This window comes from Oryx dammah, unplaced genomic scaffold, assembly GCF_014754425.2.
Source record: "Oryx dammah isolate SB20612 unplaced genomic scaffold, SCBI_Odam_1.1 HiC_scaffold_18, whole genome shotgun sequence".
NCBI lineage: Eukaryota > Metazoa > Chordata > Mammalia > Artiodactyla > Bovidae > Oryx > Oryx dammah.
Window position 1 is genome coordinate 20209737 of NW_024070202.1, and position 12855 is coordinate 20222591.

The window sequence follows — 12855 nt, forward strand, 5'->3', positions numbered from 1 at the left end:
TTTACAATTTTTAAAAATAAACACTCTAATCCTATCATAGAAAATAATTTTGTGTTTGTGGAGGGGGTATTATGTGGAAGATACAAAGCACAATTCTGTTTAAGATGTCAAGTTATATAATTTTAATTTGATCAGATGAGACTGTCATTTTATTTTTGCAGTGCTAGAGAGCTGGGTTTGATTCCTGGGTTGGGAAGATCCCCTGGAGAAGGGAATGGCTACTCACTCCAGTATTCTGGCCTGTAGAATTCCATGGACTATAGAGTCCATGGGGTCACAAAGAGTTGGACATGACTGAGGGACTTTCACTTCACTTCAATAAAAAGGCTATATATTTATTTTTATATTTTAAGGTTTATTTTTTCTCCTCAAAAAAAAAAAGTCTATAATTAAAGAATAGCACTAATAGCACTTTGAAATGCACAGGAAAGAATTTGACAAAATGCCTCCAGGGGAAAAATAGCTCATTTAAAAATAAGAGCTCAAAGCATATATGTAGAAAAGAATACAAATAAAAGAGAGTGAGTGTGTGAGTGCTTGGTCCGACTTTTGTGACCCCGTGGAATGTAGCCCGCCAGACTTCTATGTCCGTGGGATTTCCCAGGCAAGAATGCTGCAGTGGGTTGCCATTTTCCTTCTCCAGGGAATTTTCCCCACCCAGGTACCAAACAGACATCTCCTGTGTCTCCTGCATTGCAGGCAGATTCTTCAAACCCTGAGCCATCCAGGAAGCCAAAAAAAGAGTCGCTGCACCTGAACTGTTGTCCCTGAGATACCTCTTCTACATCTGAACTAGATGCAGATCAAGAGATAGCAAACTTTAAGCCTGATGACGTAACTGCCTGAGACTTTTGATAGTCTCAGGTGAAATGGGGGCGTACCTTGCATTTAAGAGGAATGAAAACAACCGTGACCAGATGGTGGACTGTGGTAAATTAAATCCTTTGCCACAATTCTTCGTAGTGTCTCTCATAAGCAGTAGAGCCTGTTTCTCTCTTCATTAAATCTGAGTTGTCATTGGGACTTCTTTTGACCAAAAGAATGTGGCAGAAGTGACATCAGACAAGCTCAAGAGTCTTGTCAGCTTCTGTTTCCATCCTTTTAAAGCAGTGCCCTACATCCACCATGTAAGGAAGCTGGTCTAGCCTAAGTGAGAATGAGAGCCCCTGTCAAGAAGTACCAACACACCTCAGCGGACAGTTCACACCAGCTGGAAATTATGTGAGGGGGTCCATCTTGCATCTGGCTCCAGGCACAGCCAAACCTCTGCAAGCGAGCACAGTCAAACCTGAACAGGAACTCGGCAGAATCATGAGAAATCCTAACTGGTTTTGTTTCAGCCAATGAGTTTCGAGGTGGTTTACTACCCAGCAATAGTTACCTGACACTTGACCTGAGAGGTAGGAAAGAAATCAGAGGGATGGAGAATCAAGGAAATCAGGGGAAACAAAGTCAGCTAGAGGAGATTAAGAGAGAAACAAAGTCACAGAAGCAAACGAGAGAGGGAGACAGTGTAAGGGATGAGAATCTCTTAGCTTTAACAGTCAAACTCCAGTCTAAAATGACTGAAAGATGTGTCTTCTATCATACTGGCTTTTACTGGCCCAGCTATGAGAAAATTGGCTGCCCTGGGTTATGTTAAGGCACTTGACCACTTATGATAAAGTGAAAAGCTATTTTCTTTCTCTTGCATTTGCCATTTCAAGTGGTAAATAACACTCAGTGAGAGATTTATATCATCCAGTTAAGTGGTTAGCAAACTACTGTTCACTTAACTTTCATTCGAGGTTTCTGCTATAACTATCCTACTTTATAGAAGAAACTTCCTTATAAAGCTCTGCTCTTTGCTAAGACACTGCTAGGCAACAGAAACATGGCTCAATCCTGATGACTTCCTTACAAATAAAAAATATTTTTTATTTATATCATATCAAAACATAATATACATATCACACACGCATGCACGCTCAGTTGTGTCTGACTCTTGAGACCTGCCAGGCTCCTCCATGGAATTTCCCAGGCAAGAATACTGGAGTGGATCTCCATTTCCTCATCCAGGGGATCTTCCTGACCCAGGGATACAACCTGTGTCTCCAGCATTGCAGGCGGATTCTTTACCACAGAGCCACCAGGGAGATCCATACACACCACGCACACTCACATATACAAATGCACAAGGCTAGATCAGGACATCTGATGCCAGATTTTTTAAGACCAGAATAAAATTGTGATTACTACAAACCAACACTGAAGAATAGCTTGTTGTCTTAAACTTTCTAAAAAAGCTATAATGACTTTCATCTTTATAATAAATTGAATAGAGAATCTCAACTGAATTATAGGAAACAAACTCTTACCAACAGTGTTAGATGATCCTAATTGTAAAGTAAGAGAGCTTAGATTTAAGCATAATATCCAACCTAATTATATTCCAAACACATTAAATGACATAGCAGTCTACAGGAAGGAAACTCCTTAGTTGATTTATTGCCTAAATTATGAAAAACAATTCAGTTATAGGACATATTTGTGCATTTAAAAAGATCAGCTTTTCCACGTAATGGCTATGTAATTTGTGTTAAGAAGTAGATTCTAGTTCCAAAGAGTGATCATGGTTTTTAAATTGTGTTCTACAGATATTTCAATTGATCTGAACTCAAGTTCTTGTCAAAGTTTTAGGAGCAAATCATAGGTTAGCTTCCCTTCTAAACTTAAAAACAAATTTTAACTGATGTTTTCATCACTCCTCCTTCTGTATTATGAGGTTCTTGTACATAACTGATAATAATTATGAAAAGATACAGCACAAATGGTATTATCCTGATGGAAAAAAGCAAAAATATTTAAGAATAGGTTTTTCAATTTTAAGTTCTTGAAAAGATATGTCAACATTTTCAACTATTGAACAACCTCAATGCCTGCTATTTGGGTGTTTTTAAGTTTCTGAGCCTTCTGAAATTCCACTTTCCATTTAATTTAAAATAGAATTATTTAAATTTCACTGGAGAATTCACGAACAATTATGTCATAATAGCTGGAAGTTTCCTGGACCCACCTTCCTCCTTCCAGGTAGTATCTGTGGGCTAGTGGTTGACTGGTTTGAGAATATAAAATCCCAGCTCCTTTATTTTATTTTATTTTTTAAAGTAAGTGAAATCATTTATTGAGAGCTAGATCTATTAACATTATCATGTTTGCCATCTTTCCTGCCATAGCTATACCAAATTTACATATTCTGCAATCAAGCTGTGGTACACATACACAATGGAGTATTACTCAGCCGTTTAAAAAGAATACATTTGAATCAGTTCTGATGAGATGGATGAAACTGGAGCCAGCTCCTTTATTTTTAAAACTACAAGCTTTGGGATTTAATTTACACTCCAGAGTGTCTCACCTGCTTAGACTGAGTCTGAAACTTTGGTGTTTCTCTGTGCAGAAAGGAGTTCACTTAGCAGGCCTGAGACTGTTACCCTTAGATACTCTTGCTCACTCAGCTGGCCCATAGCTTGCATCTGGAAACCTGAATATCTGCAGGGCTCTATGCTCTCTGGGCTTCCCTGATAGCTCAGTTGGTAAAGAATCCACCTGCAATGAGGGAGACCCTGGATTGATTCCTGGGTTGGGAAGATTCTCTGGAGAAGGGATAGGCTACCCACTCTAGTGGTCTTGGGCTTCCCTTCTGGCTCAGCTGGTAAATAATCTACCCATAATGTGGGAGACCTGGGTTCAATCCCTGGGTTGGGAAGATCCCCTGGAGAAGGGAAAGGCTACCCACTCCAGTATTCTGGCCTAGAGAATTCCATGGGCATTCCATGGAGTTGCAAAAGGTCAGACATGACTGAGTGACTTTCACTTTCCATGTTCTCTAAATAATTAAAGTTTTGCTCACTGTGCATAAAGCACTTTTACAAATAATTGCTGCTTAGACTGAAAGACTGCTTTCCTTGTGGGAGTCTGCAATTTTGGTATGTGCTACTAAGCAGGCGAGGCTTCCCCTGGAGGGTCAGTGATAAAGAATCCACCTGCCAATGCAGGAGACGGGGTTTGATCCCTGGGTCAGGAAGATCCACTGGGAGGAGGAAATGGCAACCCATTCCAGCATTTTTGTCTGGGAAATCACATGGACAGATGAGGCTGGTGTGCTAGACCTTGGGGTAGCAAAGAGTCGGACACAACTGAGCACAGCACACAAACAGAAGGTGACTGCATGGCTGAGTCAATACAAACTCTGGACTCCTAGGCTCAGATGAGCCTTCCTGGTAGATAACACTTCACACATGTCACAATTCACTGATGGAAAAATGATGCACATCGTATGCGATTTTGTTGGGAGAGGACTCCCAGAAGCTTGTGCCTGGTTTTCTCCAGACTTCGCCCCATGTGCCTTTTTTCTTTTGCTGATTTTGCTTTGTTTCCTTTTGACAAAATAAATCATGTATTGAGTTCTATAAGTTCCTCTCCTTAACTAAAGAACCTGGGGGTGGTCTTGGGTACCCAAGACACACTCCCCTTTCATTATTTTGCTTCTTCATCCCCCATTTTCTTACTGGCTTTCCCTGAGAGCACATCCTTAATCAACTGTTGGCATCCCAATCCTTGACATGGGCTATTGCTCTAGGGCAGCTCATGAATATTCTCAATCAGACCAAATATTAGTTTCAACTAGAAGCTTTGTAATCTCTATTCCTGGGATGATTTCCTCCTTACCTCTTATACTCTTTTCCAAATACCCCTATCCCCCTCCAAACTGTTGTTCTCTAATAAATATATATTTGGACAAATTAATTCAGCATTTACATGATTTGCAAATTGCATATACATTGTATGTACGACAAGGCTTAAAATAGAACAGGCTTGCCTCATTTCTCCCCATACCGAGTCCTGTTTTCCAGAGACAAAAATTTTCCATACTCTTTAGGTGCTTACTCCTGATTTACCTCAGGATACCAGGTTTTACATTCCTCTTAATACTGAATATCTGGGAAAAAGAAGTACAACATGAACTGCTTGGGAAAGAAATGGTATTCCAGTCTCTCCTTCCTTCTACTCATAAGCAGACACATGTCTCGTTCCATGAGAGAGAGGAGGAAATTGGTGGTAAAAATTAAGAAAGACTAAGAAGTCAAATGACAAGCCATTGCTTGGGATATTAGAGTCATCTTCAATGATCTTTCACAGTTTGTTCTGTTGGAACTTCTGCCGATATACAGAAATGGTTCCCAAAACAGGCAGAAAAATTTACTTTAAAGACCTGCTTCAGTACTACTCTCTTAGTGGTCTTAACCTTATGTCTTCTTCAGCATTACCCAAATCCAGCCAGTTTGCTTTGGTGCTGGGAATCTTTGGATAAAAGAGTCAGTTCCTAGGTTCCACCAAAACAATCCTTTTCTCATTTTAGTACAGAGGTTCACAAACTTCATTCTGCATGCATCAGAATTATCCAGAAATCATAAAAATGCAGCTTTCTGGGACTTGCCTCCATATACTGTAATTAAGTGAGTCTGTAGATAAGACAGGAATCTGGTTTTATAGCACACTTAAGGAGATTTTGATACTGGGCGATCCAAGATACCCTTTGCCAAAGCAGATCTAGCATCTTACAGGGTAATTTGAAAAAATACTTGCATATAATGAAAATACACATATGTACATATATCTCATATCTGTTTATAGATGACTTAAAACATCTAATGTTATTTATGTGTACGCTCAGTTGCTCAGTCATGTGTGACTCTTTGCAACCCTATGGACTATAGCCTGCCAGGCTCCTTTGTCCATGGGATTTTCCAGGCAAGAATACTAGAATGGGTTGCCTTTTCCTAATTAGGGGATCTTCCCACCTCAGGGACTGAACCTGCATCTCTTGTGTCTCCTGCACTGGCAGGCAGATTCTTTACCACTGAGCCACCTGGAAAGCCCTAAAATTATGTATACATTTTTAAAAATTGTACATGAAAAATCTGTTGGCATTCTTAGAAATCCAATAGTTTTTAACCACAGTGGCATGACGAAATGGTGTGCTACAATCAGGGTTCAGGTGTATGTTAAACATTTGTTGCTAATGACATTTAGAGTAAGTCAGTTACTCTTAACAAATGAATTGCAATAATTTAAGGTTATCTATATAATCATGACATTCCCAGTTAGTTGAACTTTGACACACTTTACCTAATAGAAGAGGAAGGAATTGAGTTTCAAGAACAGTATAATACACTTGGAGGTCATGGCTGGATCTTGCTCTTGCTACTGTACTATTAATATTTAGTAGCTGTGTAATCAGGGATTGTATTGATTTACTTCTATAAAAATATTATTTTAGGGTTTCATAAAAATCTCTGTCAAGTGTGAATATGACTCATGCATGTCAGTGTCACTGGTTAAATGTTAACTGTTACTCCTGTGGATAAAAATGAGAAAGGTAGCATAGAAACTCCAGGAAAACAGTAGTTTTGAAATTCACACAGAAAGGTATCAGTACTCAGATTCCTGGACTAGAACACATGATAATGAAATATGGATAGCATCATTTTATATGGATAGTATGATTTTATATCATCTTATATGGAAATAATATTTGATTTACAGTATCCTTACATAATCAGTAAGATTATAGACTATTTTTCACTTTCAGCCTTGCTTTCCTTCTGTCTCTAAGGAACCAATTTGGGAAACAAAGTACGCTTGCCTCATCAATTTACACCTTTAAATAAAACACAAACAAATCCTGCCAAACCTGGAAGAAGGCAGATTCTGGGTTTGCTCACAGGTTCAGCATCCTTGAGGATCCCACTTGCCCCCCTGCCCCATCTCACCAGACCTTTGGTGCAGAGTTCCTGCCTTTGTGCTCAGAGATCTGGCACTGCTTTTCTGAAGGTCTTTTAATTATCAGTAATTTTTTTTGTTGTTACACATAAAACGTTCCTCTCTTTCTGGAGAGGCTAACTGCCTCTTTGAGTTCTCCTTTGTCTCTCATTTTTGTTATACCCCTCTGTCAGAGAATCTACACAAAACTTCTCTTGGGGGTTCTTCCAACTCTTTCCCAATCCTGCTCCTTAGAAGTCAACTGGGAAAATGAACAATAATAGCAAGCAGCAAATCCTATTGATCTCAAAAGCCCGGTAAAGAATAATTCAGAAGGAAAGAGACTTTAGACACTTTGTGATCATTAAGAAAGTTGTGAAATTTGTGAGGAAGGTGGGAGAAAAAAGATTTTTTTTAAAATTATTTGTTAGATTCACAGGCTCTAATTCCTCATTTCCCTAGTTGAGCTGTAACTTAATTATAAAACAAAATCTATAGCCACAGACAGGCTTAGAGGTACAGTCTGTACAACTAATCAACTTTAATTCCCTGGGCTCGATTTAATTACAAAATGACATTCGGTGCAGCTGCTAAACACTTTACCAGATGACCACATGATAATACTCGTATAGTACTTACAGGTCCCCAGCTTTTGAGCTGATTTTAGCAGTGCAATTATGTTTCAGGTATAATAAATTTGAACAGCTCTAGGATTTATAATAAAAGATTCTCTTGATTTTATACATTTCTGTAGTTGAGCCAGCTAAAGTATTGAGTTGCCCTACAACTAATATATGTCAGAGAGTAAAACATAATGACAGAGGAGATGTCCTGATAAAGACCAATAATAACAAACTGAATTTCAGTAACACATTTCTTACCTTTTAAAATTCATTGTCTTTGTTTGGTGGACAAAGTGAAATCTGCTTATGTATACTGAGTTATCAACTTGTATTTTATATTATGACATGCATTATTTTTCAATGTAACTAGACATAGCTAACTCATTTGTCTGTTTGTCTCAATGTTCCATAAGAAAATTTGGGAAGTGATTGTCCTACAAAATATTTTTTACCTGACAAAATTAATCACTAATGTTTTTAAAATAGCTCCACGGGGTCGCAAAGAGTCAGACACGACTGAGCGACTTCACTTCACTTCACTTCACTTCTAGTATATTTTAAATATATTCAATTTGTACAAACATCCAGGAAGACCACTGCAATATGTAAGGTCTGATTTTTCATTTTATAACATTTAGCCAGAAGTTCCATGCACAGTTAACTTTTCATTTAGAGCTGTTTTCATCCTAGCCCACACAAATATACTTTTAATAATACTTGGGATCCCAGTTTCTCCGTAGGTCTCTAGGAGGTAAAGAAAAATTATTTAAATTGAGGAAAAGGAATCAAGAAGCAGTATCATTAAGGGAGTTACTAATGATGCTAAAATAAATATGACCCTTACTGCTTTTCCAGCAACTCACATGGTAATGTTCTGTCATTTAATTCAAATTAGGATTTGAAGTGGGTATATAAACACAACAGGATGCGTTCCATTTGCGTCCTTTCTCCTGGATGTTAACCCTCTTTTCTTTCCCTTTAGAGTAGAACTGGGTACAAGCTAAAGAGAGGATGTAGCATAGCTAACTATATCTACAGAGAAAAGAGCAACATTCACTATCAGGTATCTGGAGCTCTAACCCCCTTCTTCACATTCACCTTCCAGCCTCCAGTGCTGGTGCAGATTTCACCTGATGCGGTCCTGCACGACTACCCGAGACACCAAAGACAACGTTGCACGTTTCAAAGTTGAAAGGCTCATTTCTCAGTACTGGCAGTGTTTGTCAGTCTCTTACCCCAGAGAGTATCTTTCTCTACTGAGCAGTGATTGAGTCACAGGAGGGAAAGATTCTGTTTGCTGGAAGAAAATAGGATAGAAGGAATCATGATGGTTACCAGATGTTCCAGGGGCCCTGCGGGGGCACCAGAATGTTTCTGTGTAGGCTGTAAACAGCAGCAACTGTCAACCACAGGGCCCTGGGGCGTGGTGCTCACGCTGCTCTGATGTGCAGAGTCATAGGATTCCAGAGTTGGAAGGGACCTTAGAGACAATTTTAGCCAGAGGTTTACACTACATCTGGGGGACATCTGTGTTTCCTAAGTGTAATTCAGGGATTGCTAAAGAGTCAGGGGGAATCTCCCTGAAACAGTAGCATCATGCTTGGAAAGGATGCAAAAATCTTCAGTCAAGGCTGAGAGCAAGACAGTATATTTTATCAAACAAAAGTCAGTTGTAAAAGTCCTGGATAATTCCTGTGGTTCAAGAAGAGAACTTTGTGGAAAATCCTCACCCAGGCGGCTGTATGACATTCCTGGCAGGGAGAGTCCTAGAGTTCAGAAGGTTGATTCAGGAGGAACTCGAGGCTGCAATAGGACTAATGGCTTGGTAATCATTACTAAGACACTTATCAGGGTGGGAGATGAAGGCTTCTGAAATCAAATCAACCAAAGCTAACAACCCTTCTTTATTTACATATCACTTTCTATGGCAAATTAAAAAATCTTAGAAAAATGTTACCTCTCATTGTTTTTACACCTTGTCTTGATGATGTCTTCTTATTGCATGTTACTTGTTTTAAAAGTGAAAATACCCTGTGATTGCTTAAAGACCCTCTCCACAGCCACCATCAGAAAAAATGAAAGAGAGAAAGAGAAGAGGAAGGAAAGAAGGAAGAATGGAAGGGGCAGCTGTTTCTGTGTTTGTAAACAGAACCAGCTATGACGTGAGAAGACATGATATTTTAACCTAAGGAAAAGCATTTTGCCAGGGTCAAACAGACAACCATAAAATAAACGGAGGACAGATAATCTTTCTTACCATCACTGTTGATGCACACGACCTCTTGAACTTGCGTGCCTGGACCGCACTCCTTGCCATTATCTGGTTCACAGTCGCCGAGCCTCACAGCTTTCCAGTCATAGCAGGATGGTTCCTCACAGGGAATGGCTTCCAGTAAGTGAGGGCAGTTCCCAGGGCCTCCAGAGCCTCCAGTGGGCTCACTGGTGATGCGCCGTTTCCTCAGTTTGAAACCTGAATTGTTGGGGAAGGAAAATATTCTTTGTTACCATCGTGGGTTGAATATTTTAGAAGGCTAAATGAAAGCCTAAGTGAAAGCAGGATGAGGGTAAAGGGTAAAATTCATATGTGCTTTATTCACTAGGGTATCCCCAAACTCTAGTTTAATAGGAGCTCATTAATAATTTATCAGATGAGTAAATAAATGAACAAATGGCCAAAGAGGGATTTTGATATTTGCTTACTATAGTAAAAATAAAGCAAGAAAAGAGCTGCAGAGAGAGAAAAAGAGGAGATTTTGCTTTTGGTTAATTTGGAAAGTCTGTAGTTATAAAATGTTCAAAGACAATAAAATCTCCAAAGACATCATAAAATCTCAAGCTATTCAGAAATATTCATGACCAGACAAAAGTGGTATTACTTTGAATTCCTCAACAGGCTTATGTGGTTAAACTTGAAAAGGAACCTCTGAGAAGTTGGATGATCTCAGAAAATTGTCTTTGTGAGCTTTAGTTGATTTTAGACTCCCTAGAAATTTGAATTAGGGATATAATCCATCCGAGTTCTAATGAGGAGTATTCAAAGACCTGCTCTGTGCTTTAATAGCACCTAAGTGTTGCCTTGTCTGATATTGTATGACAAAATTAGTAAGTCTGTCTATTACTAAGTGAACATATTAGAATCACTAGAAAGCTGTCCTTTGAAACAAAATAGAAAAGTGTTTTCAATTACTAGATCATGGGAAAATCACTCTACCGTGCCTACCACATGGGATGTTTCTTATTCTACTTCTTTCAGATATAACATTTGCATCATAAAAGTAATAGTCATTATTTGTTTATCTTAAAATAATAAGGAGTTCTATATATTAGGTACTAGCTATTAGCTCGGAGAAGGCAATGGCACCCCACTCCAGTACTCTTGCCTGGAAAATCCCACAGACGGAGGAGCCTGGTAGGCTGCAGTCCATGGGGTCGGTAAAAGTCAGACACGACTGAACGACTTCACTTTCATTTTTCACTTTCATGCATTGGAGAAGGAAATGGCAACCCACTCCAGTGTTCTTGCCTGGAGAATCCCAGGGACGGGGGAGCCTGGTGGACTGCCGTCTATGGGGTCGCACAGAGTTGGACACGACTGAAGCGACTTAGCAGCAACAGCAGCAGCAGCTACTAACTATGAAATAAATGCTTTATGTTTTATCTCCTTGGATCTTTAAAGAAAACATGGGTGCTGGATCAGATTACATCACTTTTACAGATAAGGAGATAAAGACTTACACTAATTAACTTATCTAAACAGTAGAGGACAGAACAGGTTTTCCAGTTCAGGTCAGTATGACACCATAGCTCATCTTAACCACTGCACCAACTGCCTTAGATGTTCTCCATCTGTTGTCTAAAATAATAAGCATCTTGCTTATATTCTGCAGTTTTTATCTTCCGGTATTATCACCAGAGTGGGTTTATACTTCTTTTGTAATTAGTACTCTTTAGCCATTCTAGAAAATACTGTCAACAAATGATCGCAGGAACATGCAGAAGCGTTTGTTAATAATTCATGGTTTGACTTCATTGATGGGAGTTTCAAGCATGCCATTTTAGTATTACATACCTTTTTTGCCTTGCTGGTCATTACAGTTTTCATAAGTGCAAGGTCCCCAAGCTGTCCAAGGTGAAACCTCACATTCAATAGGACAGGGAATGTGGCACAGCTGTGTCGTGTTAGGGACAGGGCCAGTGCATGATTTCAAGTCCACTGGTTTGGGGGCTGTTTGGAGACAAAGAGAGATCCCTTAAGCATTAAACGTAGTACTGGTCAATAATATGATTCTTCTATGTGTATGAAGAAGGAAAAATGCTTAGAGAAGTGTCACCAAGACATTACTTCAATGTTTCTCAGCTCCATCCTGAGAATAAAAGGAGAAGGAGAAGGGGGAAAAGGAAGCAATGTAGTGTCGTCAAAGGAAACTGGGCTAGAATTCCTAAAATTGTTTAATCTCCGGCTTCACCACTATGCTATTAATAATGCTGAGTCTAATATTCCCAGCCAATAAAACAATACTTAAGGCTAATTTTACTTCTAAAATTTTATAGTCAGATTCTAAAAATGTAGAATTTACTTTGGAGGACTGAACAGAGTAGGAAGGGAAGTAAATGTCTTTGGAAAATCTCCACTGAGTGCCTTGTGGCACAATAGTCTCCGTTCCCTTTTGGCCCACAGAAAGGTACCTGGTGGATATGATGAAGAACCAAAAGGGGCATCTCTATCTCCAACTGCATGACTCACCAGGTACTTTCCAGAACTTTCAAGAGTACACCACCTGCGTATGTGATCCAAAGCTCAGAACTGCTAAAGGGACTAATTGATAAATGTCCATGTATGGTCATGAGTTGTTCAATGAACTGTGGATAAATACTGCTAGCCCATGCTTCTTTCTTCCTTTGATGACTGCAATTTGGCTATTTTGTACAACACATACATTTGACAGTTAATGTCAGACAGGGTCCATAGTTCTGGTTAAAAATGACTAAGAGAGAAAGATACTGGAAGCTATAAAGACATCAGAAGAGACTCAAGTCTACTACTGTCATAAAAATTTAAAGACGCAAATGTCTTAGACACACATTTCCTTCAATGACAGCTAGCTTCTGTTATAGTCTGATACTTTGCAAAGCCCATCCGCGTAGCACAAAAAGCCTGACATAATAAGAGATTTAACTCTTAGGTTCTTTATGTAAAAGTGAAGTGAAAATCACTCAGTAGTGTCTGACTCTTTGTGACCCCATGGACAATACAATCCATGGAATTCTTCAGGCCAGAATACTGGAGTGGGTAGCTTTTCCCTTCTCCAGAGGAATCTTCCCAATCCAGGGATTGAACTCAGGTCTTCTGTATTGCAGGCAGCTAAGCCAGCAGGGAAGCCCATTGTAAAGGACTATCAAATTCTAATTAGATGGGATTGCATATAGA

The 12855-nt window shown here is 39.3% G+C and overlaps 1 protein-coding gene across 1 annotated transcript in view; it reads right to left on the minus strand.

The window, feature by feature from the left end:
• The window catches only part of THSD7A (thrombospondin type 1 domain containing 7A), a 484105-nt gene that overhangs the window by 163070 nt on the left and 308180 nt on the right, over positions 1-12855 (minus strand). The window contains exons 5-6 of the mRNA XM_040260579.1: positions 11497-11652; positions 9685-9897 (exon numbers count right to left, since the gene is read on the minus strand). Of these exons, the coding sequence (XP_040116513.1) occupies positions 9685-9897; positions 11497-11652 (369 nt within the window). The remainder of the gene's footprint in view (positions 1-9684; positions 9898-11496; positions 11653-12855) is intronic.